The sequence below is a fragment of the Chamaea fasciata genome, unplaced genomic scaffold (genome assembly GCF_029207755.1).
Source record: "Chamaea fasciata isolate MVZ Bird 193981 ecotype frontalis unplaced genomic scaffold, bChaFas1.0.hap1 SCAF_16, whole genome shotgun sequence".
Taxonomy (NCBI): Eukaryota; Metazoa; Chordata; class Aves; order Passeriformes; family Sylviidae; genus Chamaea; species Chamaea fasciata.
In genome coordinates, this window is record NW_027094101.1 from 15,137,161 (window position 1) to 15,164,096 (window position 26,936).

Consider the following 26,936-nt stretch of genomic DNA (forward strand, 5'->3'; position numbering starts at 1 on the left):
AACCAGCATCTTTTGTTTCGTTTCCTAGCACAGAGTGGGCTGGAACAGCACACCCTGCAGTGTGGGTGTTACTAAAAAAAACCCCCAAGAGCCCTTGGGTTCCACTGGGTGGCTGAGGTTAACTGGGAAAGGATCGGCTCCTTCTGCAGCTGCACATCAGGAATTCTGAGTTTCAGGCAGGTAGCACTAATAGACTTTATTCAAGTTTCAAGTAACTTTCTGTAAATCATAGAAAAATAGAGTCTCTTGGTTACAGGCTGATTTGATGCCAAGACTGGCACAGGAAATACACATCCTTTACTTGGAGAGGTAAAAAGGGAGTGAGTGCATAAAGATGTGTGGGGCTCAGACAGGCTCTTACCCCTCTGCAGCATCCAAGGGGCTCATCCAAGGCTGGGTTTCCCTCATGGGAAAGCAAACTCAAACACTTTTAATGTAACTGTGCAAGGACCTGTTCCAGATTTTCAGAGGAGGTGCTCAGGATCCTGGCCGTGCTAGAGACGTGGCTGGTCCCTCTGAGAAGTGCCCAGCTGTGTCATGCCAGCCATGCCAGGCTGTCCCTGTCTGTGCCCTTCCCCACGCGACAGCTCCAAGCTGTGTCACTGCAGGCTCCCTCAGCCCACAGAACTGGGCAGAGCCTTTGGCTCCTGGGAGTTGGAGAGATGCACAAATGGAACCTAGGACCTGACTGGGCTTTTTGTGGTGCTGTGCTGCAAGAGCTGCCCCAAAACACAGCACTCATCACCCTCTGGGGTTGCTGTGGCCTGAGGATTGGTCAGAAAACACTCCAGCCCTGCACGGGGCTGTCACAAGCCTGTGTGTCACCCCTGAGCCACCACTGTGGCCGGGAGAGGAGGGCTCTGCAGGCACTGGGTGCTGCACCTGCTTCAACATTTTGGAACAAACTTTTTGTCACTTCTCCGATCTAAATCTGAGCTTAGCAAGGAAGGGCAGACAGTGACTGTAATACCCTTAAGCCCAGCTTTGTACTAGAGGCAGTTTAACTTGCATCTTCAAAAAGTACTGCTCAGGTGAGCAGGGACCTTTCTGAGGTGCCTGTAACTTGCATCCCTCAGCTGTTTCCCTCAAGTTTTGGAAGGAACCAGCCCATCTCCTTTCCTTGCTGCAGCTGTGGAATTCCTTCACCCAAGAGATGTCCCGCATCCCCTAATGCTGCAATCCTGAGTGCTGAGGCAGCAGAGGAAAGGCAACCACAGCCTCAACAGGCCAGCTCTTGGGCTGAGGTTCCTCAGGCAGCAGTTTGAGGCTCCCAGCAGGAATCGCCCCAGTCCCAGTCGGTTCTGAGGGGCAATGCAGGGTGAAATACCTCATCCCATCCATGACTAAAGGAGCTCTTGGTTTGGGTCCTGAGTGTCCTCAGGCTCCTGCATATCCTCCTGGTCCCCGGCAGCAGAGGTGGGGCTGTGAGGGGTGTCCCCGTTGATGTCGCTCAGGGGGATGTAGCGATAGTCCCGGTCCCGGTGCTGCCGCCGCCCCTGCAGCACCAGCCCCACGTTCCCCAGGGCACTCAGCACAAGCAGCAGGGCCAAGGCAGAGCTCAGGGAGAGCCACGAGCCTCTGTGGGACACACAAATCACATCACCAACCACTCACCTGTGGCACGTGTACCCAGGGTGCAGAGGATTGTCCTCCCTTCTCTGTGGGCTGCTCTCAGGCAGGAGAGAGCCAGGGAATCATTTAGGTTGGAAAAGCCCTCCAAGATCATCCGGTCCAACCATCAACCCAGCACTGCCAGTGCCACCACTAACCCACATCCCCAGGTGCCACATCCACACAGCTTCCACATCCCTCCAGGGATGGGGACTCTGCCACCTCCCTGGGCACCCTGTGCCACTGCCTGACCATCCTTTCTGTGAAGGAATTTCCCAATATCCAAATTAAACCTCCCCTGGGACAACCTGAGGCCGTTTCCCCTTGTCCTGTCCCTGTTCCCTTGGAGCAGAGCCTGACCTCCCTGGCTGTCCCCTTCTGGCAGGGAGTTGTGCAGAGCCACAAGGTCCCCCCTGAGCCTCCTTTTCTCCAGGCTGAGCCCCCCCATGCTCTGTGACAGATTCTTAGATGCACAGTGAGCACTATGCACTTACTCTGAGAGAGAGAATTTGTCTTTGCTCTTTTCCTTTTTCTGAGAGGCCAAACACTGTGCAGCTGGAAAAGCAAGAGGGAAGAAAGGTGAGGCAGGGTGTAAAATTCCACTAAAAAAGAGCAAGGTTAAGCAGAGCTGGTGACTAAGCAAACCCCATTATGCACTAAAGCTGCTCTTCCCACTTTTTCCCAAACCCCAGCCCCTGCAGACGGGTACCTCTGTGTAAGTGGTCCTGCAGTGCCCCGTGGTGGGTGATGTTGCAGCTGCCCGTCTCGGGGTCACAGGGACACGAGTGGTCACACGCACAGCGGCTCTGGCAGTTCGGCCCAAACCAGCCCAGGGGACACTCTGGGGACGGGACCACAAAGGAATTGGTCACTGCCAAAGCTCCACCTGCTCTGAGACCACCCAGGCTGTGGCTGAAGGTCCCTCAGCTCAGCTGAGCCTGCAGCAGCCTGGGAACACCACGCTGAGAGTTCAGGGCTGCCCTCTGGTGTGCCTCAGAGGGAAGTCTGTGTAAAACTGGGATCACAGAATCATGGAATGGTTTAAGTTGGAGGAGACTTTAGAGCTCATCTTGCTCCAGCTCCCTGCCATGGACAGGGACACCTTCCATTATCCCAAGCTGCTCCAAGCCCTGTCCAGCCTGGCCTTGGACACTGCCAGGGATCCAGGGGCAGCCACAGCTTCTCTGGGCAACATCTTGGGGATGGGATTGGCTGAGTGTTCCCAGGCTGGAACAGAGCATCACTGACAGAATCAGGCACCCAGGAAGTTCACATCCTACTGTAATTAACTCATTCACTCAGATACAGGGGTGCCTGGAGTGGTTACATGAGGCAGAACGGGTCAGCTCTGTTAGCACTGGCACAAGGAATGTGAGGGTGGGATGGCAGGACAGCCCTCTGGAGCATTCCACAGGCACTGACCTGCATCACCTGAAGCCTGGGCTACAACAGGGCCTGGAGCAACACCCTGATGTTCTGTGTTCACTCAGGGGCTCTGGGAAAGGAATGCAGTTCTTTGGGGCTCAGACTAAACAGGAATCCAACATTTTCTATTGATGAAGCAAACTCCTATTTCCTCTCTGCTCCTTCCTGTCCTTTTTAGCCCATTTGGGTAGGACAGGCAGGCCCAGAAGAGCTGGGCCCAGCTGGTGATGTTCAGGCCCGAGCTACCCTGGCAGAACTGCCCCTTGCTTTGCTTACAAGAGGTGGCTCAGGGGTGACACCAAATGCTGTCCCCAGCCTTGGAGGTGGCTGAGAGCAGCCCTTGCTCACAGCTGGTGCCATAGAAGCTGGTGGGGCAGGAACAGGCTCTGTGCATGGAGTCACAGGAGCTACTGTGCTGGCACCAGCACTTCTGGCTACAGGATTCCCCACAGGAAGCAGGAGCACAAGCTCCAGGACACAAGCAGAGATGTCACCAGGGCCCTGGCAGCAGAGGTGAGCAATCCCAGCACACAGCCACAGCTCAGGGTGTGAAGAGACGCTCAGCAATAAGCTGAGTGTGTGCCCTGAACAAGGAGCAAGGGCTTGAGTGTCTCACACCAAGCCAATGTAGACGCTCCAGCTGCAATTAAGCTCACACTGGCAGAAAAGAGGAGCCCAGGCCATAGGGTGGCCTTTCCCTTCCCTGCTCCCCCTCGGGCAGGCGGCTGTTGGAAGGTGGCTCCCACTCCCCTGTCCCTGGCCGTGAAGAGGCAGTGGAGTAGCAGTCAGCATTTACCTTCAGTGCAGTTGCTGCCAGTCCAGCCGGCGTCACACAGGCATCCAGCTGTGCAAACACACAGAACAGGCATTAGTGACAACACAGAAACACCTCCAGGCAGCAGGGACTTGAAATCAGGAGCCTCTGCCTCTTGAGGCGCCCTCTGAGCCCTGCCAGTGAAGACCAGAAGAGGAACCCTGCGCTCACACAAAGGGTGGGTTCACACACCCCCCGTCCCCAGCTGCCAAATGCAGCAGAATCCCTGCTGATGGCATTCCCTGGGACCAGCACTGGGTCAGCTACTGGCAATTCCTGCACCCACCAAGCTCTGCCCAGCCACTACACTGGGGCACACTTGAATGAGAGTTGAGTCGGGACACAAAAAGAGTAACGGGATTGGGCACGGAGGGGCAGAAGCTGAGGGCAGACGTTCCAGCAATTCCTAGGTTCAGATTCATGGAAGAGTAGCAACTGCACACTTGTAAAAATTATGAAGTAGGAGAGGCAAGTAAAGAAGGAACAGTAAGGGGAGGGGACAGAAGCAGCCGCTGTGACGCAGCATAATACACAGCCCTGCCCATCTGCAGCCTCACAAAAAACTCAGAGCACAACTCCGGAGCAGAAAGGGAAACAAGCACAGAGCTTCAAATTTCCAGCCCCGAGCCCTGGCCCAGCCCTGCCGCTGTCTCCTAAAGGACACCGTGTTCCGACCATCCCTGCCTCAGAGGCTGGAGGAGAGGGGAGCAGCCCCACCCACCCAGCCGGTGCCTGGCAGGCAGGCACACAATAGTCCCCAGGGATACTCCCCAGGGATATTCCCCAGCGATGCACCCAGGTCGTGCCTCCCTGCAGCGTCGCCCCGCGCAGGGACTCACCGGCGCTGCAGACGCCGTGCAGGCTGCAGTTGGCGGGGCCGCAGTCCAAGGTGTCACAGGCGGGGCCGGCCCAGAAGCGGCCGTGGCAGCGGCAGTGCCCGGCCACGCAGAGCCCGTGGCCGCTGCAGTCGGGAGGGTCGCAGCCCGGCTCGTGCACACACACCACGGTGGAGATGCTCCGGGGACAGCGCCACATGCTGTCAAAGGAGCTGGGGACAGCAGAGGGGACAGCGTGAGCTGAGCCAGCGCTGCCCAACCCAGCCCCTGTTATATAACCCAGAGATTTCCTCCTGATCCACACTGGCAAACGTGAACATTAATACTGGGAAAATATAAAACTACATTGGAGTCAATGTATTAACTGAGTTATAAATCCCATCTGATAGGTGTCATTTCAAACACGGAATTACAGAAGCAACAGTCTCCCTCAAAGCAGTTCCAGCTACCCTCCTTTTGGCACCCAGCACACGTTTTCTTGAATGCTATTTGCTTTGATATACATTATATCACTGTAGTTATGGCAACTGAATGTTAAATCCCTCCATGTTTACAGTCAGAACTGAATAAAAAGTTGAATTTAAAACAAAATATTATTTAGATTCCCTCCAACGAGGCAGGGCAGGGTCTCCCAGGCAGTGCTTCTCTTCTATAATAATAAGCTGCTGACAGATCTCTGCTAATTCCCATGGATGTCTAGCTCTGAATCTCCCACACTAAGAGCTGCTGCCTTATCCGATTCCCACATCAGCCACTCAGTCACAGCCACAGCTTTGCTGCCTGTCTGGAACCAGCTCAGCTTTAATCCTGGATGACTAAGTGGAAAAAAGCATGGAGTCACTCAATCTCTTTAAATTCTAGAGCTGGTCTCTCTCACCTGCCTTTGCTGTGCCCCTCCAGCCAGGCCAGGCCGTGGGGCTGGGCAGCCCTGGGCACGGGGCAGCAGCACCTACCAGTGCTCAGAGGGGTAGTTGGCCAGGGTGCCGTTCAGGACCAGCGTGGCCGAGCCTCCACCATCCAGGTTGATAGCGTTGATGACTCCCTGCTGCTTCAGGAATTCTGCCATCTCCCACAGGTTGACCCTGCAAAGCAGAGGTGGTTTATTGATCTGCTTTCAGTGAAGCTGTTAGATCAGGAGCTTGTTGCTCTCTGTGGTGGAAGGGGAAGCTCTCCCATCCCAGGCACCCTGAAGAGGGCTGTGTGAGCCTCTTCTGGCTCTCCTGAGCTCTGCAAGTCTGCCTTAAAACATGTCCCTGACAGCTGCAGTGTCCCTCCAGTCCCAGGAATTTAAGACCTTCCCCAAGCCCTTACCCTCTGGATTCTGTCTGTCCATCTACATGAACCAAGACCAGCCGGCCCTGCTGGTCGTGTCCCACCGCAGTCCTGGCTGAGATCACATTGATGAACCTGTCGAAAGTTCCTGCAGGACAGGGAACAATTCACACTCAGCTGGGAGACAGATTGTCAGTTAAGACACATCTGTCTGTCCCAGCAAGGGCCTCATCTGAACTGAAACACAGTGAGAGCACAGCTCAAGGCTCCTCTTGTTCATCCAAGCCCTACAGAAGTGCTCTTGATTAAGTTTTTGTCTGGCACAGGCACAAAGCAGGGGATTCACAATCCCTTGGCTTTAAACTCTGTAAGAGGCTTCTGCTTTGAGTTTCTCTGGACAGGTTAGACAGGATAGGAATTCTTGGCTGTGAGGGTGGGTAGGCCCTGGCACAGGGTGCCCAGAGAAGCTGTGGCTGCCCCTGGATCCCTGCAAGTGTCCAAGGCCAGGTTGGATGGGGCTTGAAGCAACCTGGTATGGTGGAAGGTTGCTTTTCCATTGCCCATGGCAGGGATAGAGAATAAGATGGTTCTTAAGGTCCCTTCCAACCCAAACTATCCCATGATTCTATGAAAACTGGATTTCTGAAGTGCCCCTTCTCCCAAGAGTCCCAGGGGAAGGAAAATTCATGGCCAGGCTGAAGCCAGGCCCCACGGTATTTACCTGTGGTTTGGGTGTCTCCACACTCGGCCGCCCGGCTCTGGTTGATGTACACCTCTCCATTCCTCAGCAGCCAAACCACCCCACTCACAAGCTGCACAAATGGGTTTGATTGATCCAGGACATCCTCCTCAGACAGGTAACTAGGAGCAGAGGGCAGGAGGGTTACCCACAGTCACAGCATGGCATGTTAAAGAGACACAGCATGTCTCTCCTGCTGCCAGCAGGCTCCTGAAGCAGGGAGAAGGGCAGAAAGTGGAATGAAGGACAGCTACATCCAAAACCAGGGGCTAAGCAGTGGGAAACATCACTTTAGCAGCCAGAGCAGCCCATTCTCTGCTCTTCTGCACAAACCCACGGCGAATGACGGTCCCAGGCCTTAATGATGGGGCCTGAAACAATGTGGCCAGCAATGCCAGCAATGGCAGCAATGCAGACAGTGGGTCCGAGCCAGGGTAGCAAGGGCAGAAAGCATCTGGCAGAACAAGGACAGAGTCACTGCCAAATACTGGGATCTGTGGAAGCAGCTGTAACATCTTGCTGCCTGTCAGCTTCTATTCTCCAAAAATGTGACACCAAACAGTTTTGGAGAGCATTTGGAGCTACAGCATCCAGCCTGCCGGCAGCTGCACTGGATGCTACCTGCTCCTTTCACCTGGGAAGGAGGTTCCCCTGCTCCTGCAGACAGCAAAAGCACTGCTCAGCTGCCACCTGCATGCTCGGGTGTTGTGTGTCACCACAGGGTGCTTCCCAAGGGATTCCCTGAATTAGGGTGATGAGGAGCACCTGCCTCATCAGAGCCTGGAGCTGGAGGATGTTTGCAACAGAGAGGACCAGAGCAGGAGCTGGAGCTGGACAGCTGTGCTCTGCCAGAGGTTTTGGGTTTAAAGGTGACTTTTCTGATGTTTTGTGGGAGCTGGATGCTCAACTTTTACTTGTTTGGTATCCGTGACTGTGGGCAAACAAAGTTTTGTGCTTTGGAGAAAAGCGTAATTGCAAAAACCTGAACAGAAAACGTCCAAAATGAATTTCCTTTTCCCATGGGAACAAGAAGACAACATGAACATGGCAGAAAATAGACCAAACTACAAAACAAAGTTTGGGCGGGGACTGACAGCTTTAGAAGCCTGGATTCACCCACTGTCAGCCCAGCGAGCAGCAGCAGCTTTGCAGGGTGGGGTAACTGCCCTGGGCTGTCCTGCTGGTCGTGATGCAGGGTGAAAGAGTGAAGTTGTGAACAAATTTCCCCACTGTCCTGACAGCCAAATTTATTTACACCCAAACTATTTTTCTGATCATGGTTTGGAAGGCACAAAGCCACCAAACACCACGATAGCTCCATTTAAGAGGGACATCCTGCCAGAGCTGGGGATCAGCAGGGTAGAGCTGAGGTTAAGGACTCAACAGTGACACTGAAATTGCTGTTGGTCCCCTCTGCAGAAGTCCCCTCACTGAAGGGACACGTCACTGACCCACCCAGCCCCTCTCTCACATAAATCATGTCCATGGTACTCAGGGCTGTCAGAATGGCTGCAGGATAAAGCCCTCCTTGGCACACTCAGTGTGGCACTGTAGGGATCCTTCTTGAGGCCTGGGGGTGAGCTACCAGAAGGGTGGAGGATGCAGCTTCCAGGCTGCTGCTGCATCTTCTGAGACCACCAGAAGGGTCCTGGGAACTCTTCTGGGACTTTTAGGATCCTCCTGCTGCTGGGGAAGGGCAGCTCCTGGTGGCCTTGCACTCCAGGGAGCACTACAGTCCCTCAGTCAAATATTCCTCATCAGAGGGTGACCAGAGCTTCAGTCTCCAGCTGCTTGGGGAGGGTCACATGCCCAGCTGGGCAAGAAGGCCAGTGGCACGTGGCCTGGAGCAGCCACAGTGTGGCCGGCAGGGCCAGGGCAGTGCCCATCCCCTGTGCTGGGCACTGCTGGGGCGCCTCCAGTCCCGGGAGCAGTTCTGGGCTCCTCACAACACAGACACTGAGGGGCTGGAGCATGTCCAGAGAAGGGAACAGAGCTGGGGAGGGGGCTGAGGGAGCTGGGAAAGGGGCTCAGCCTGGAGAAAAGGAGGCTCAGGGGGGACCTTGTGGCTCTGCACAACTCCCTGACAGGAGGGGACAGCTGGGGGGGGTCGGGCTCTGCTCCCAGGGAACAGGGACAGGAGGAGAGGGAGTGGCCTCAAGTTGTGCCAGGGGACATTTAGGTTGGATATGGGGAAAATTTCTTCATGAAAGGGGTGGTCAGGCACGGGAACAGCTGCCCAGGGCAGTGGCGGAGTCACTTAAAGTATTCCAAGAAAGTGTTAATACGGTCAATCACAAGTTTGCCCAGAGAGGATGTGGAGTCTCCACCCTTGGAGACGTTCAAAATCCAACCAGACATGCCCCTGAGCAGCCCACTCCATCCAACCTGTGCTGAGCAGGGTGCTGGATGAGCATCTGAGGTCCCTTCCAAAGCCCAGGCTTCCTGTACTGCAGCCAGAGCACACACACTCCACTCTGCGTCTCCTGTGCAGTGAACACAGCCCTCTCCCCTTTCACCCTGCCCAGCGTCCCTGCTGCAAGCTGGGAGAGGAGACACTGGAACCTAAGCAGCTGGAGATCAAAACTTACTGAGCTTCTTTTCCTAGGACACGAGCCAAGAGCCAGAGACAGCTCCACAAGATACAGCTAGAACATCCCTAGCTTCAGCATTCCAAGTGACCTTCTACGCTAACTGGGGAGGCCAAGGAGGCAGTGCTGGGATGAGTTTCCTGCCCAGTGATGTCTGAAAGTCTTCAGGCTAGAGAGCATTCTCCGAACACCCCCCAGCTCTTACCCGAATACCATGGTGCCGTCTTTCCGGATGCCAAACTGAGCGTTTTGTAGGCCTCCAGAGTCTCTCACCAGCCTTCCATCGCTCACAACATTGCCAAGGCACTCTCCAGTTAGCATGTTAAAGTACCCGCCGTTCTGGGCCACCAGGCACTTCCTGAGCTTTGCAGTCTCCTCCACGGGGGCTCTGCGCTGAGCCAGGCAGCCGCCGGCACCGCCCGGCTCCAGCACGGAGAAGGTCCTGAGGGGGTTCCTCACGAAGGTGAAATGGCCGTAGATCACCTTGCGGTCGCTGCCCTCTGGGTGGATGTACGAGACAAACGTTCTGGTGACAGCCACCGGGCCGGCCGTGCTGTTGTCGCCGGGCCACGCTTCGTGCGTGAGGTTGCCGTACTTGAGGGGCTGGCAGTCCCTGACGTGCCTGTGGCTGTGCCGAGGGCCGTGCTGCCAGGGCGGGTAGGGCTGCAGCGGAGGCTCGCTGGGGGGGCTCCTGCAAAGACAACACCCGGTTGCCCCAAGGCCGCAAGAGCGGGCTGATGAGAGCGGCGCAGCTCGGGGTGGGCACGGCCTCGCTGACGCCCCGGGCCCGCTTGTCCCGCGTCCCCGCTGTGACCCACTGCGGTTCAAGGGCGGCTGTCGCGCTCGGCGCCCGCTCCAACAGCCCGACCTCAGGGCACCGGGACCCCCGAGCCGGCCACGGCCGCGCCCCGGGACAGGCGCTGCCCGGACACTCACCCGCGGCCGCGGGCCGCCTGCAGCGAGCCGAGCACCGCCAACGCGGCCGCCAGGACCGTCCCGACCCCCGCTCGCCCCGATCCCCGTCCCGGGGCCGGGCCCGTCCCGGTCCCGGCGCCGGCCCGGCCGGGACCCCGACCCGCGGCCCCCGCCGCCCCACACGCCGCCATCTTGGCGGGCGCTTGGCGCGCGGGCCGGCGCAGCGCCCTCTGGCGGCTGGAGGGGACGGGCGGGCGTCGGAGCGGGAACCCGGGATAGCTCCACCCGGGACACGGGCCGGGAACCCGGGATAGCTCCACCCGGGACACGGGCCGGGAACCGGGATAGCTCCACCCGGGACACGGGCCGGGAACCGGGATAGCTCCACCCGGGAACCCGGGATAGCTCCACCCGGGACACGGGCCGGGAACCGGGATAGCTCCACCCGGGACACGGGCCGGGAACCCGGGATAGCTCCACCCGGGACACGGGCCGGGAACCGGGATAGCTCCACCCGGGACACGGGCCGGGAACCCGGGATAGCTCCACCCGGGAACCGGGATAGCTCCACCCGGGACACGGGCCGGGAACCGGGATAGCTCCACCCGGGACACGGGCCGGGAACCGGGATAGCTCCACCCGGGACACGGGCCGGGAACCGGGATAGCTCCACCCGGGACACGGGCCGGGAACCCGGGATAGCGCTCCGGACACGGGCCGGGAACCCGGGATAGCTCCACCCGGGACACGGGCCGGGGACCCGGGATAGCTCCACCCGGGACACGGGCCGGGAACCGGGATAGCTCCACCCAGGACACGGGCCGGGGACCCGGGATAGCTCCACCCGGGACACGGGCCGGGGACCCGGGATAGCTCCACCCGGGACACGGGCCGGGGACCCGGGATAGCTCCACCCGGGACACGGGCCGGGAACCCGGGATAGCTCCACCCGGGACACGGGCCGGGAACCGGGATAGCTCCACCCGGGACACGGGCCGGGAACCGGGACAGCTCCACCCGGGAACCCGGGATAGCTCCACCCGGGACACGGGCCGGGAACCGGGATAGCTCCACCCGGGACACGGGCCGGGGACCCGGGATAGCTCCACCCGGGACACGGGCCGGGGACCCGGGATAGCTCCACCCGGGACACGGGCCGGGGACCCGGGATAGCTCCACCCGGGACACGGGCCGGGAACCCGGGATAGCTCCACCCGGGACACGGGCCGGGAACCCGGGATAGCTCCACCCGGGACACGGGCCGGGGACCCGGGATAGCTCCACCCGGGAACCCGGGATAGCTCCACCCGGGAACCCGGGATAGCTCCACCCGGGACACGGGCCGGGGACCCGGGATAGCTCCACCCGGGACACGGGCCGGGAACCCGGGATAGCTCCACCCGGGACACGGGCCGGGAACCGGGATAGCTCCACCCGGGACACGGGCCGGGAACCGGGACAGCTCCACCCGGGAACCCGGGATAGCTCCACCCGGGACACGGGCCGGGAACCCGGGATAGCTCCACCCGGGACACGGGCCGGGGACCCGGGATAGCTCCACCCGGGACACGGGCCGGGAACCCGGGATAGCTCCACCCGGGACACGGGCTGGGAACCGGGATAGCTCCACCCGGGACACGGGCCGGGAACCCAGGATAGCGCTCCCAGCGGGACACACTCCGAGGCTCTGGCTCTTTCTCCACAGCACCTCTGACCCTCACGCGTGTCACGCATGGCACAGCACATACGGCCCTTACAGCCACTGCAGAACCATCACCCCCTTTCGGGGGATTAAAACTGTGTCCATTTTCCAGAAGGGAAAAATAACTACACTGAGGAAATGACGATGGTACATTCAGGCAGCTCTCAGTTATCCTGAATCTAACCTGAGTTGCTGGATCCTGTGGTATGCCATGGCTAACGGAGTAACGATGAAAACGAGCTGTAGTTTACAAACCTGGGAATTTTCTCTTTCAAGAAATATCCAAGACAAATACATTCTTAAAAGAATTAACAGAATCATGGAATGGTTTGGGTTAGAAGGGACCTTAAAGCTCATCTAGTGTCCCTCCTTGTCATGGGCAGGGGCTCCTTCCACCATCCCGGGCTGCTCCAACCCCTGTCCAACCTGGCCTTGGACACTTCCAGGGATCCAGGGGCAGCCACAGCTTCGCTGGGCACCCTGTGCCAGGGCCTCCCCACCCACAAAGGGGGCAATCCCTTCCCAGTGTCCCATCTAACCCTGCTCTCTGGCAGTGAGAAGTCATTCCCCTTGTCCTATCGTGTTGTCAAAGTCCCTCCCCGGCTCTCTTCAGGCCTTGATTCCACAAAAGAGGTGGCACAAGGACAGGTGTCACCCCTGTGCCCTTAGGAGCGGGGCTGTGGAGCCACAAACTTGAGACTGTATTGCAGGAAGAGAGCCCAGTGTTTCCAAAGCCAGTGGATTATTCCTCAGCTTTCCCAGGATGAGCGAACGTGGTTCAGGTAAATAGATGTGCTGCTGTCTCAGGAGTCTTAGAGGAGGGAAGATGTAGTTTTGCGTCACAAATTAACCAGAAAACTTCCTTAGGACAAGCCAGTGCATTAAAAGATCTTAGCTAATGGATTATTATGCCTCCAGTTTTATTCAGACATGGAGAACTGCAGGTGTCCTGCTTGTGTTGCCAGCTGGAAACAAGCTGTCCAGTGGAACTCCAGGGGGGCCTAGAGGTGGTTTTCATGGTCTAAACTCAGCTCTACATAAAACATGAGTAGAGTGCTCTGGCAGTTCACTTAGGTTTTGGCTTGGGCTTTTGCTCAAGCAGCTTCACCTTTTCACAGGCATCGTCACGAACCAAGGGTTCCACTGGGAGGCTTCCATCCAGTTCCCAAACCCACCTGGTCTTTTCCATGGCTTACAAGAGAGTCTGGAATCACAACATGAAGGGTAGAATTCACGGGCCAAAAGTCATCTTTGGAAATCCACAGGGAACAGAAACCTCTTCCAAATTGGAATGAAAAACAAAGCAGTATTTGAAAACAGAATAGTCTCTCCTACCCATATAGTGCATTTGCTTTGCAGTTTACTTTCCTCTCTAAGGCAGCTCCTTCCACCTCATTAATATTAAGTATAAGTGGAGTACAAGGGACTTGTTTTTCCAGAGTTGCTCAGAGGAAAGGGTGTCACTGTTAGAATTCCATTGTTTGTTTTGCAGTGATACGATTTCCCCACTAATTGAGATAACTACCTGCTGTTTAAGATAAACAGCCTCCATTCCAGGCGTGTCACAACCACATTCGTGTCCCCAAAATGCAGGGTTTAAAGTACACGTGTGTGCAGGGGCTGGGAAAACATCTTGTGACCAGACTGGGCTGAATGAATTCCAGCAGCTGAGCTTTGGTATGAAGACACAACCCCAACCCTAACTGAAGTCTTAGTCTAAGGCTCTAATTCAGAAGATCTCTGTTTTATCCACTCAGTGGAGGTCAGCCAGTGGGTGTTTTTTTCTGTTATCAGAGTGAATATCATGAGAGGAACGTGCATGCTGATGTGTAGAGCTAATACTAATTCCAATTATATATTGGAATATAAGGCAGGTATTCTTCTGTCTTGAGCCTGAAGTTCAGCCCAGCTCTGAAAATTTGGGCATGAATACAATTAAGAAGTATTTTATCCTTCTCCTGCAATTTGAAAACTCTATATTGTGAAAAAAAAAAAACAAACTTGTCTAATAATTACTATTTTGAATTTCCCTGTGGTTATCAGCCATATACACTGGCTTTGCTTTTCCTGATTGTCTCCCTTCTTTCTCTTTTATGCCCTGGGAGGGAATAAAAAATGCATTTTTATAACCTAAACCTGTACCTGCCTGAAAAGGTGTCTAAGCCAAACCATTCAGGGGAAACTGAATGTCTTTGGGAAGTTGTGTAAAAATTTCCTGGGTCACTTCTTTTACCTTCACTTCTTCCTTAGGGATTTTTTTGGGTGGGGAGAAAATGAATAAAACAGATAAAAAAGAGCTGGTGAAGTTAAAAGGCAGCAACTGCAAGAAAGGTGCAGGGTTTGGAGTGGCTGAGGAGAAAGGAGCATTAAAAGGGTCTTTTCATGCAGTGAGTTGGAATGAGATATCTTTAAAGTCCTTTCCAATCCAAACTATCCATTGATTCTGTGATCCTGTGGCATGTTCCCTTCAGACAGGAAGGTTGGAAGGCTTGGTGAAAAGTTGATGGGAAACAGCTGACATCAGATGAAGTAAAGCAGGTGTACAGTTCATGCCACTGCGGGTACTAAACAATAACATTAATTTCACATTTTAGAGCATGAAGATTGTTACAGGAACATTTGGGCCAGTCCTCCCTTTAAACACCACAGGCTTTTCATCTTCAGGGCAAAGCCCAGGGGCGTCCCAGCAGCACCAGACCAGGCTGGGGGCTCAGTGCTGGGCCACCCGCAGTGGCATTTCAGGCCACCTGGAATAGCTTCCAAATTGAGGTTATTCTGCAGCCAACTCCTTTCATCTGTTCATTCTTTCATCCACTGTGGCAGGGGTTGTGCTTTAGAAATTGAGCAAAAAGAGAACAAACACAAGAAGCAAATTGCCTTGATGTTAAAATTGGCCATAATTTATCCCTCATGATGTGGCACAGCACCAGTACTCTGAGTCCTTTGGAGTCACGTTGAGTTTGTAAGCACTGCTAGCCTGTACCTCACAGTGCAGGTGTGATTGGTGCAAATACATGTTACTGGGATATTCTACGTTATTTTTTCAGTGCAAATTATATATATTAAAAAAGTGGGTTTTAAAAGGTTTGAACGACATATATCATGTGGCAATAAGAGTAACCAGGGTAGCAGCAGGTTGTCATGAGATTTGCTCGAGACATTTGAATTGGAGACTTCTGAGATGAGTGAAGTTCCATTTATGAGGGGGATTTTGGCTGCTCTGTCTCTGTTTATTGCACTCACAGCAGTCCATCGAGGGCAGGAGGACTGGGGATGGAGCTTAAATAGACTGTTTCTAGGGTAAATGCAAACAGCATTTCCAAACTTTCTGAAATAGTCAGGAAGAAGAGACAGGAAAAGCCTTTGATAAAAACAGAACTGCTATTCAACACGTATGAAAAAATTTACAGGCAGAGATCAGTAGTCTCTGAAAATGCATTTCTCTCAAGTGCATCCCTGTTTTCAGAGCCTCAGCCAAAAGTGATGACTGCACCTTATTTATCTTGCTCCAACTAAGTGCTCTGGAGATTACATAGGTCAAAAGGACTTTTATTGCAGCTCTACCTTCAAAAACGACATGACACTGCATCCATAAGGCTGATACACTTGTAATTTTAAGTACTTTGATAACCTGCCAGAAAATACAGCTGTATGGAGTCGGGGTGTTATGTCTCATAGCCTGCAAGAATCCATCGGTCCCTCGTTCCGTTGCAGCCAGGATATTTGCACTTTATTCAAGGAAGTAAATAGAAAAGCAATTTGCATTTTGCATTAAAATGATACACAGCAAGAAGTTGCCAGGTGAGATAGGAGGGACTGAAACAAGGGGCTCCCAAAAGACCAGACCACCTCCTACAGGTTGGAATGGATGTGTGTCTGCCGTGGTGGGGCTGCATCTGTAACAGCAGGACAGGGATGTGGGAGAGTGGGGCACTTCTTGAGGAAACCTTGGCTCCCCAGGGAATGGGCACAGCCCCGAGGCTGCCAGAGCTCCAGGAGTGTTTGGACAGCGCTGCCAGGGATGCCCAGGGTGGGATTGTTGGGGTGTCTGTGCAGAGCCTGGTGTTGGACTGGATGATCCCTATGGGTCCCTTCCCACTCAGAAGATTCTATGATTCTACACTTTGTCAGTAGAAAAATATGCATACTGAGCAGAATCTTTAAGCAAACATTCCAGGCTTTGTTTTGTTGTGGAACCAGTCTGCCCACAGTCGTAATTAGTTATATGTTTTTAAAGGGAACAATGGTTGCGTTGTTACCACCTACTTGTTTGGCAATATGGAGAGTTACACTGGAAATGCAACATCTGACATCTGGGGCAAAGAAAGATAACTGGAATAGCAGGATACCATTCAGATGGGGGACCACAAGGGTCTGCAGAGAGAATCGTGGAATTGTGGAATTTCCTGGTTGGGAAGAGTCTCACAGGAATCGTCCAGTCCAACTCCTGGCCCTGCACAGACACCCCAACAATCCCACCCTGGGCATCCCTGGCAGCGCTGTCCAAACACTCCTGGAGCTCTGGCAGCCTCGGGGCCGTGCCCATTCCCTGGGGAGCCTGGGCAGTGCCTGAACCCTCTGGGGGAAGAATCTTTTCTTGATTTCCAGCCTAAACCTCCCCTGGCACAGCTCCAGCCGTTCCCTTGGGTCCTGTCCCTGGTCACCAACATCTTTCATTTGTGTCTTTATCCCCGTTTGTAGTGAAGAAATACCATTTGTTCTCTGCATTGTGTGACACCTCCTACTGGGTTCCTGGCCAGTGCAAGTGATTTGGTTTTAATCATTTGTACAACTTAATGATTTTTTCAACGTGGTGTTCAGTCACTGCTATGGGGCCAAGATAACAGGCTAAACGTTTCTGTCAGCAGGCTTCTGTTTGTTCTGTATTTCCACCAGAAAACAGGGATTACCAAGCTGAAAACAGACAGATGGAAATTGTTTATTAGGTACACATATGAGAAACCAGTGGGATGCAGATGTTGAAGGGATTTAGTACCTACTAAGTTCAGGGATCGAGACAATAAACGAAGGGAGAGCACAGAAATATGTGGAGTGCTAACTCAGATCCAGAGAAGATCCAGTTAGGGTTTAGCTGAAATGGAACTAAAGTAAACCACATGCATTGGATGGTAATGGGGCTGCACTGAAATCACCCCTGACTTCGAGATACTTTAAAATTTAGCAGAAAACCCCACACTGCGGACGAGCGCCCAGTGCCGCTGTAATTAACCAACCGCTCCCTATTGCTCTAATTAATTAACCACCCTCTCGGTACTTGCTCCGGTCCCGCCGCCCGTCCGGGGTCCCCTCAGAGCGCGGCACCTCCGCGCCGCCAGGGGGCGCCCGCGCCGCGCCCCTCCCGCCCCGCCGGCGCTCCAAGATGGCGGCCGCGGGGCCCTGCTCGTGGCCGGCGCTGATGGGCGCTCTGGCGGCTCTGCTCTTTCTGCTGCTGTGGCGGCGGGCGCGGCGGCGGGCGGGCGGCGCGGGCCGGGTGTGCGTGGCCGTGCTGGGGGACCTGGGCCGCAGCCCGCGGATGCAGTACCACGCGTTGGCGCTGGCCCGGCACGGGCGCGAGGTCGCTCTGCTGGGCTACCTCCGTGAGTGAGGGGCGGCCGGGGGGCCGCGGGGCCGGGCGGGGCGGCCGCGCCGCTGACCGGGCTCTCCCCTCGCAGAGACCCGGCCGCACCCGGACGTGCTGCGCAGCGAGAACATCCGGCTGGTGCCCGTGGCGGAGCTGCGCGGGCTGCGAGGTGCGTGCGGGCCGGGCCGGGCAGCGGAGGGAGCGGGGGTACGCGGACGATGGAGCCCGCCGCGGGTGCGGGTCCAGCCCCGCCGCACGCACAGCTCCGCGCTCTTGTCTCCCTTTCTCTGTTCAACAGGAGCCCTTGGAATTAAGCACCTGCCGGTACATTGGTGCTGTTCGCGTTCGGAGTGAAATGTGGAAATGATTCTCGTTCCGCCTCTTCTTCCCCTCCCCTGTTGCCCAGAGAAGCTGTGACCGCCCCGTCCATGGAAGTGTCCAAAGCCAGGCTGGACGGGGCTTGGAGCAGCCTGGGATGGTGGAAGGTGGCCCTGCCTGAGTCAGGGGGTGGAATCAGATGAGCTTTAAGGCCCTTTCCAACCCAAGCCGTTCAATGAGTGTAGGATTTCTTTCCGTACAAAATATAGAATGAGAATTTAGGTAGCTTTATAGTGATCATAGAATAAAATCACAAAGGTTGGAAAAGCCCTCAAAGAACATTGAGTTCAACCATTCCCCCTGCACTGCCAAGGCCAGCACTGAGCCATGTCCCCAGGTGCCACATCCACTTTTAAGTGCCTCCAGGGATGGTGACTCCACCAGTGCCCTGTGCCAGTGCCTGACCACCCTTTCCATGAAGACATTTTCACAATATCCAGCCTAAACCTCCCCTGGTACAGCTTGAGGCCATTTCCTTTCATCCTCTCCCTTGTTCCCTGGGAGCAGAGCCCGACCCCCCAGCTGTCCCCTGCTGTCAGGGAGCTGTGCAGAGCCACAAGGTCCCCCCTGAGCCTCCTTTTCTCCAGGCTGAGCCCCTTTCCCAGCTCCCTCAGCTGCTCCTGGTGCTCCAGCCCCTTCCCCAGCTCCGTTCCCTTCTCTGGACACACTCCAGCTCCTCAATGTCTGCCTTGGAGTGACCCAGCCTGTCCAGATCCCTCTGCAGAGCCTTCCTACCCTCAAGCAGATTGACACTCTCACCCGACTTGGTGCCATCTCCAGACTTGCTGAGGGTGCACTCAATCACTTACCCAGGTCGTTGGTAAAGTTATTAAACAGGTGTCAATTTTTGTGTTATTTTCACCCTGTCTCTGCAGAGCTGGCTGGTCCTGATGTTCACATTTCTGTGGCGGGAGCTCTAATATTCTTACCTGTTTTTCTGTCACTTTGCAGTGGGTCCAAAGCTTTTCCAGTATGTCCTCAAGGTGCTCGTGCAGTCAGTGCAGCTACTGTACACGTTGCTGAGGATAGATCAGCCATCGTATATTCTTCTTCAGGTACGTTTTGTGTTGGGACTAATCAATAACGGTAAAAATCAATGACAGTAAAAATCAATAGTGCTGTATTACAGAGCATTTTTAGCCCACTCAGACATTGTTCTAATTATTTCTGAGCTGAACTGGCCTCATCAGTGGTGTAAACCTGTATCTAGATATTTTTTGGCTCTAAACTTTTGATTTGTCTGTTAACAAGTCAAGTATTCTCTTCCCGTTAGTTGTTGTGCTTTCAAACTTCATTGCCATGGGTAGTAGTAAAGAATAAATCCTACTGGAAATGTTGGTGTATTTATTGGAGGGAATTTCGATCTTGATCCAAGGGTTAAATCTGAAGTACTTGCCAGTATTCATAAGTAAATACAAACATTCTCTGTTCATGAAGCTCCTTTAAGGTGATGCAATTTCAGTTTGTCTTTTTGTTTCTGGTAGTTGCTTTGTGTTTGTCACTTGGTCACATTTTTGTGCTATTTTGGTTTTGGTTTTGAGCAGAATCCCCCAGGCTTACCCAGTATAGCCGTTGCCTGGGTGGCAGGGCTGTGGTGGGGCAGCAAACTCATCGTTGATTGGCACAACTATGGATACACCATCATGAGCCTGAGTCACGGGAGGAGCCACCCACTGGTCCTGATTGCAAAATGGTTTGTACAGTCATTTCTGCTCTTTATAAGTGACATGCCTTGGTGGAATTCAGAATGGAGGCCAGTGGGGAGAATATAATTGGCACAGGGAGAGGTTTCTGGGCTCTGCTGTGTAAAACTGGTTTCTGTTCTGCAGGTGCTTTGTTGAGCACGTGGGAGGGGGCTTGCAGGAAGTAGGCAGGTTGCTTTTACGTGCATATGTGAATGTTGAGCTTGTTATTGGAATTTCTTTATATTTCCTGGGTTTTTTATCCTCTAATGCAGCTTTACACTCCATCTCTTCTTTGAACAGCTCCTTGCTGAATATAATTGGTTATGTGTAGTTAAAGGCTTTAAAGGCTTTGGAGAATAGGAGTCCATCAAAAATTGACAATCAAATCTCTGTTCTGGGGGCAGTTGGGTTATTTGGATTTTGTTTGGCATTCATCAAGCATGGGCACTGGGGACAGTTTCTGCAATTGCCTGCCTGTGGTTTCTGACTGACATTTAATTTTTGTCAGGTATGAAAAGCTTTTCGGGCGCTTGTCTGACTATAACCTGTGTGTCACTGATGCCATGAAAAAAGATCTCTGGGTGAACTTCAAGATAAAGTAAGTCACGTGCCTCAGACAATTTAGTGTGTGTGTGCTAAGTAAAGGGAAGAACAGATCCCTGAGGATTCAGGATTCCGAGGGATCTTACAAAAGCAACTCTCCTGAGCTCATCCGTCACCACTGAAACACGTGAGCTCAGTTTTTTCCTTGTGGGCCAATGCAGTGTGGGCATTCAGGGATCTTCATTATCCTTCTAAACTAACGCCCCACCGACTGAAGCGGCAGTCCAGGAGCCAGGGAAGTTTGCTGCAGGTTGCCTGTGGAGTCAGAGTGGGACAGATATCACTGGGATTTGAACAATTACTCTGGCCTGCCAGCTTGTCTTGAGTACTTCAGGATCAGAGTTGCTATTAGGGAGTAAGTTTGAAAATCAGGACAGTGATGTCTGCAGTTTTTACAGGTGCATTTCACCCCTAGAACAAGCACACAAGAAAGGCGTCCTTTGTTACTTGTGTCTGCCTTGGTGTGTTCCAGCGAACTTCAGGAATACAGGAAGTTTTAAGAGTCAAAAAATGAATTACTTTGCTGTATTGATTTAGTTAATTTCTGATTACATTGTTGCAGCCTGCAACTGTTCCACATGCATGTTGTTACATCTGTATGGTATTTAAGCTGCGCATTTATTTTCCCCCAGGGCTGTAACGTTGTATGACAAACCTGCATCTTATTTTAAGGAAACACCATTGGACCTCCAACACAACTTGTACATGAAACTTGCCAAGGACTATGAGCCTTTCAAACCACGGTATGTGCAGCTGCCCCTACAGTCCTTAACCAAGGGACTTGGAGTTGTGGCACTTCAGTTACCAGGAGTACTTGTGTGGGGTCTTCTGACTCCCAGCAGGCACAAGGGACACTGAGTTGCCTTAATTGTCACTAGGAGAGGCCAGAAGGAGTGAAATGATTGAGCTGCGGTGACACAAGTAGTAGAAGTGTTTTGTTTTTAAAGATGTTGGGATAAGCACTGAGACAATCTGGGGTGAGTGTCTAGGGTGGAACTCTACAGTTGTCTGCTTCCCACTGACCCACACTGCAGTGATTGGATGCTTCCTTAATAGCATTCCTTCCTTAATTACTGTGGAGAGTCTTCTGAATATTAGTCCAAGTGCTAAACACTCCCCTCTGGCTGTGCAGGATGTCACCTGGAGCAGATGTACCAGGGAGTTTACTTCATTAAACTAAGGCTTGAAAAAGAAGGGAAATCCACAGAGCATGGTGGGGATTGTTTGGAAATGCCCAGCTCAGAAAATGTAGGTTCTGAGTTTAGTGGAATAAATGTGCTGTTGGCCTCCATGCTGTGCTAAGTGTGAGACAGACTGTAGAAAGGGAGGCTGACTGCTCAACTTGTGAAGGAAAACATTTGGTTGGAAAGTGGAATTGTGCCTACAGCAGCAGGAAAGAGGGGGAAATGGCCTGCCCTGTCCTGGTATTTCTGTAATATAATGATTCTGTTTCTAGACAAGTTGAGCAGCAAATCTGAAGCCAAATGTGTGGAAATTGGTGCCAGTTAAGCAGAGTGTTCCCTGCTGTTGCTGGCTGTGTGTATAGCTCATTCTCAGGAAGTTGTGTTTCCATAGTACAGAGCTGGCAATCCCAGTGCTGACAGATCGGCCTTCACGGAGAGGGATGGGAAAAGTGGGAATGTGGTGAAGCCCAGGGGCCGGCCAGCCCTTCTCATCAGCAGCACCAGCTGGACAGGTTGGGAATCAGTTTTCCTTTTCATACAAAATAGGACTGTTTGTACTTTCTCACACCTCAAGTCCTGTTTCTCCTTTGTTTTCCTGGGAGAATTTGAAGACAAGGTGTGTATGGTGCAACTAAATGTTGTGTAACTTACATAATGCTACAAATGAATGTTTTTTTAGAAGTAAGATTTTAATTATAGAGCTCAACTTTAAGAATGATTAAAAAAGGTTTCTTCTTGGTTTTTTAGCTTTCGTTCTAGACATACTGTCTTGCATGGTGTAAAACAGATAAAACCTCAAATATTTACTCCTTACTGAGCACTCTGCACCTGAAGGTGTGTCTGCACATGGCTGGGGGCTGGGATGAGATTAGCTTTAAGGTCCCACCCAACCCAAACCAATTTGTGATTCCATGATTTCTGATGATGTACATAATTACGTACATTTTTCCCCTCTGTATGAGGAAGGGAACAGAGACTGTTCCCGTTTTATTTATGAAAATAAACTAGGGGATTTTTAATAGAACATTTTACTAAATAGTATCTTTAAGTACAGACTGTGTACTTAACCTTTAGTACATGGTGTGTATTTAAATTGTGTAGGTGAAGGTGAGGAAAATCTCAACTGTTATTTAAAGACAAAAACTGAAAATGGTAGAAGTATGAGTGTCACTAATAAAGCCTTCTCTTTCAGAGGATGAAGACTTCTCAGTCCTTTTAAGAGCTTTAGAAGGTGGGTATGAAGGAATTGATCTCACTTTTTCAAAGAGGTCTTCTGGACACTTAAGAAGGGTTTTGCTAAAGAGCAGTGCTTCTATATTCAGGTGAAAATCCAGTTGTATTTGATTAATTAATTTGATAATGAGCACTAATTTCAGATTAGTAATTGAAATACAGCAGTGCAACGTCTGAATTCAATTAGAGAAGTTGTCAGAGAGAATTAAATCTCTAACTGGCTCCTAAACTGCAGTTTTATTTTCTGAGCTATTACACCCACTCTCCACAGGTATCTGCTAATGAGAAGGGAGGGAATATATTTGTCTTATCTTGTAGACTTCGCAGCTGCAATTCTAAATTGATCTATTGAAGCAACTGATTGGGGAGCAGTTGAAGAAATGCTGCATGCATAAACAGCCTGATTTATTTCTGTAGAAGTCTTTAAATGTTAACACTGCTGAATTTACTGCTGTGTTACTAGTACGTGCTTGTAAGGAAATTGCTTGTAGTGGGAAGCTCAGTAATTAATCCACTGTCACCAGTCTTCAACCAAGCACCCTGAGATTTGTCAGCTCTGACCAGTGTTTTCTCTTCTCCAGATTATGAGAGGTTTATCAAGGAGGGAGCCAAGCTTCCAGCTTTAGTGTGTGTGATAACAGGTAAGAATGTTTGTGCTACAATTCTTCCAGTGCTAACAGAAGTTTTAGTTGTCCCTTTTGTTCTGTGCTGACTCTTCTGTTGCTGGTGGGAGAGAGCAGGCACTGTTGCCTCTGTGTCTGGTTATAAGGACAGTGTTTTATAGCTGACTTACAGTTATTGTTATTGTACCATCCACCAGTTATGGCACATCTTTAAAGAGCCTCCCTGTCTGCTCCAGCTCCGCATGGAAAAAAAAAAAATCTAAGGTCAATGTTGAGATGATGCTACAAAAGCAATGTCAGAGGAAGCAGACTCAAGCTGTGCCAGGGGAGGTTTAGGCTGGATATTGAGAGAATTCCTTCATGGAAAGGATGGTCTGGCATTGGCACAGGTAGAGTCCCCGTCCCTGGGGGAATTTAAAGGCATGTGGAACTGATGCTCGGGGTGTGGGTCAGTGTTAGCCCTGGCAGTGCTGGGGAACAGTTAGACTTGAGCTGAGGGGGCTTTTCCAACCTTAAAAGCTCCATGATTCAACATTGATGGAAAACTCCTTGAAATACCGAGTAAGAGAAATCCAGGTGCACATTGCTTCCAAGGGAACTTTTCATATCTTTTTAGGGTATCACAAGTGTTGTATCCTGCTTGTGCACCTGATCCAACAGGAGCTTGTATTTCACAGACCATATTGTTTTCAGTCATCTTGATAAAACATTTTTTTTTCTTTTTTAAACAGGTAAAGGACCTCTAAAAGATTACTACAATGGACTGATCCAAAAACTGCACTTTAAACATATCCAGATCTGTACACCATGGCTGGAAGCTGAGGATTACCCTCTTCTGCTTGGTAAATAGTGGATGATGGAAGAGGCTGGAGTGTATGTGGGAAACAACTCAGCACAGTTGCAGGGGCTGATGCAGACTGCCCAGGAGCTGGGAGAATATAGTCAGGAATGTTGCTGGTTAGTGACAGGATATTCATGGATTTGACTCATTCCAGCAAAGCTGATGAATTCCTCTGGCTGGCTTTTCCCTGTTTTCCCAAGAAGTAGCTGTGTTGCTGTTTCAGCCTGTTCTTTGCATTCTTTGTTTCTTCCAGCTGTGCTGAAATACATGTATGTTCACTTTTGGGTCACTCCAGTAAATGAAATGAAAAAGTTGTTGGTTGAGCAACCAAAAGTAGCTGAAATTCTAAAGGAACATGTCATTGGAATGTAATTCCCTCAGCATCTTCATTGCAACAGCAATAGAGTAATAGAGTTATAAAATACAAATTCAATGTGATCTTCATTCTGCAGGGTTAGAGCCTGACAATTTGTGTGACTGTAAAATGCTGTTTATTTGGTCCTTTTCAAATAATGAACAGAATGTCTGTAAAGTCACACTGTCATTCCTCTGTTTGAGCTGACTTCAGCTGGGAGAGGTCACTAGTGAGCTATGCAGTGTATCCTGATTGGATTGTGATGGGATTTTCCTTTACTTATTTTTAGCAGATTAAGAGGTAGACAGGCTGTTTTAAGATACATAAAACTTCAAAATCCCATTTAATTTAACATACATTCACTTAGTACTTTTCTAAAACAGGTGTTCCAAAACACCCTGTGCTTTATTTTTTTCCCTGATTGCTTGAAATTGTGTCTGGGTAGTTGAAAGTTTCATTTGCACCATCCAAAGCAGCACAGAAATAAAGGCTTGCAGGAGGACAGAGGAGCTGCTTTCAGAGAGTTCAGACTGAGTTCTGTTGGTTTTTCAGGCTCAGCAGACCTGGGGGTGTGTCTCCATAAATCCTCCAGCGGTTTGGATTTGCCCATGAAGGTGGTGGATATGTTTGGCTGCTGTTTACCTGTGTGTGCAATACATTTTGAATGGTAAGAGCTTATTCTGTTACAGCTCAAGGGAATCACATAAAACAATATTCTTACAAAGCCAGAGTTCAGCAGCTACTGCAGGAATTGAATGAGTTTCCTGTATTACACCATTTAAAAAATTCAGTAAGATAGAAATCAAGGGTGTTTTAAGTTTAAAAGTTAATACTAGTTTTTACAAAATTGGGAGCATTTAATGCAAGCACTTGCCTTAAAAAAATCCATGTGTTCCATGGTTTCCATATATTTAATTTTTAAAAAAGCTTTCTTCTGCATAGACACATCTGTTCAGTGAAAGGCTGAGTGTATGCATCGTCATTCTTGGAATTTATGGTCCTTTGGGAAAACAGTAGCTTTGTAAAAGAAGATAAATTCTCTGTGAGGACTTCATGATGGATCATGGACAGATTTTCCTTGTGGGGAAAAAAATCTAGTTTTAAAGTAGATCATTGCCCTGGTTTTTAATGGATGTCCAGATGAGTGGCACGAAGACAGAATGAGGGCCCTTTGGTACAGTTGTGGTAGATTTAGTCTGACGTAGAAAGCAGAAGTCTTTAACTGTTTAAAACTGTTTAATTCCACTACGTCAGGTGTGGAGACATCTGGGGCCATAATGATACAGATAGCCTGGTCTGGTCTCTTTGGATGTCACTGTGCAACACTGTAAATGTCCCACTGCTGCTTTTTGCCTCAGTTTTCCTTCTGTGACTTTTTTTCACAGTTTACATGAACTGGTGAAACACAATGAGAACGGTCTGATATTCAGGGACTCAAAGGAACTCGCAGAACAACTGAAGGTAAAGGCTCTGACTGATTTCTTTCCCCCCACGCTGTGTGAGCAGCCTTTTCAGATCTGAGCATTGTGTGTTTTACATTCTCACTAGGTCCTGCCTGGCCTGGTGAGCATTGTTTGCCTCACTTCTGTTTAAATGTGAACCTGACACTGGCAAAAGCATTTCAAATGTTGTCCTTGTTCTCTCTTTGTGGGGCCAGACCTTAGAACTGCAGTTGTAGTCGAGGGTTAACACTGGGAAGGCTGGAATGAGCCTGAAATGGAACATGATAGTTATTTTTCTGTGGTTTTGCTTTTTGAATTACAGATGCTTTTCTTGGATTTCGCTGCCTTAGAAGGGAAACTTCAGAGCTTCCGAGAGAACCTGCGAGCGTCGCGGCAGCTGCGCTGGGACCAGAGCTGGGACCAGATTGTCCTTCCCTTGCTGCGGAACAAGGAATGACTGGGGGGAAGGAGGGTGTCAAACATGTTCCTGCAGCTGCAGAGATTTGGGAAATAGTGAATAAACACTTTGTATTGTCTGCACTTACAGTTTCTAACTCCTTCATCTTGGAACGGGGCTCTCACACTCTTCCTTTACAGTTTCAGCTTCCTGGGTGAGTAAAGAGGTGCTGAAGGTGCTGAGGCTGTTTTTTCTGAGAACCTGGGCTGCCTGAAGGTCCTTTTTTGGTGAAGATCCTTGAATATAGATAGAAACTATCATCAGCTTTACCTCCTGTACAGTCAGCACTTTAGTAGGTGATTTGGGTATGATTTTTTGGCATATGGCAGATGCTTTTCATTGGAGTTGTTTCAATTTGATGGGCAGTTAATTGCCCAAGCACTGAATATTCTCCTGTGTGGTTTTATTGGGACAGACCATTTTGTTTCCAAATTGTTTTTCCTTTTGACAGTGTGTGGAAACACAGCACTGGTGTGTGACAGCTTTACTGGGCACTTAGAGCAAAGCAGAGCTTGCAGTGAGTCTTCTCCTTGTGCTCTGAAGTGACTGTGCCCATTTACCTTGGGAAAGAACATAAAATTCATCTCTTCTTGAACAGAAAAGGGAGAAATAAACCCAAAATAGATAAACAAAACATGTATAACTTAGTCAA

The 26,936-nt window shown here is 51.3% G+C and overlaps 2 protein-coding genes across 2 annotated transcripts; one reads left to right on the top strand and one right to left on the bottom strand.

Moving 5' to 3' along the window:
* Positions 1 to 181: 181 nt before the first annotated feature.
* Positions 182 to 10,391, bottom strand: NAGPA (N-acetylglucosamine-1-phosphodiester alpha-N-acetylglucosaminidase). The gene is made up of 10 exons (XM_066197636.1): positions 10,222 to 10,391; positions 9,491 to 9,976; positions 6,680 to 6,819; positions 5,998 to 6,106; positions 5,640 to 5,768; positions 4,690 to 4,898; positions 3,833 to 3,880; positions 2,321 to 2,452; positions 2,106 to 2,166; positions 182 to 1,578 (listed from the first exon to the last, which is right to left on the bottom strand). The coding sequence occupies exons 1-10, from the start codon at positions 10,389 to 10,391 to the stop codon at positions 1,344 to 1,346; spliced, it is 1,719 nt and encodes a 572-aa protein (XP_066053733.1). The 3' UTR covers positions 182 to 1,343.
* A 6,876-nt stretch (positions 10,392 to 17,267) lies between these two features.
* Positions 17,268 to 26,646, top strand: ALG1 (ALG1 chitobiosyldiphosphodolichol beta-mannosyltransferase). Its single transcript, XM_066197879.1, has 13 exons — positions 17,268 to 17,499; positions 17,575 to 17,652; positions 18,813 to 18,916; positions 19,406 to 19,554; positions 20,055 to 20,144; positions 20,782 to 20,892; positions 21,730 to 21,845; positions 22,526 to 22,564; positions 23,148 to 23,207; positions 23,921 to 24,031; positions 24,938 to 25,052; positions 25,771 to 25,846; positions 26,150 to 26,646. The coding sequence occupies exons 1-13, from the start codon at positions 17,283 to 17,285 to the stop codon at positions 26,282 to 26,284; spliced, it is 1,401 nt and encodes a 466-aa protein (XP_066053976.1). The 5' UTR covers positions 17,268 to 17,282; the 3' UTR covers positions 26,285 to 26,646.
* Positions 26,647 to 26,936: the final 290 nt, after the last annotated feature.

Excerpts from the sequence above, each read along its gene's own strand:
- NAGPA (XM_066197636.1), bottom strand. The coding sequence starts at position 10,391 with ATGGCGGCGTGTGGGGCGGCGGGGGCCGCGGGTCGGGGTCCCGGCCGG. Across the intron at positions 3,881-4,689 it reads GCACGGCGTCTGCAGCGCCG|CTGGATGCCTGTGTGACGCC; the intron begins GTGAGTCCCTGC and ends GTGTTTGCACAG. Across the intron at positions 2,453-3,832 it reads TGGCAGCAACTGCACTGAAG|AGTGTCCCCTGGGCTGGTTT; the intron begins GTAAATGCTGAC and ends TCCCGTCCCCAG.
- ALG1 (XM_066197879.1), top strand. The coding sequence starts at position 17,283 with ATGGCGGCCGCGGGGCCCTGCTCGTGGCCGGCGCTGATGGGCGCTCTG. Across the intron at positions 17,500-17,574 it reads CGCTCTGCTGGGCTACCTCC|AGACCCGGCCGCACCCGGAC; the intron begins GTGAGTGAGGGG and ends CTCCCCTCGCAG. Across the intron at positions 25,053-25,770 it reads TGTGCAATACATTTTGAATG|TTTACATGAACTGGTGAAAC; the intron begins GTAAGAGCTTAT and ends TTTTTTTCACAG.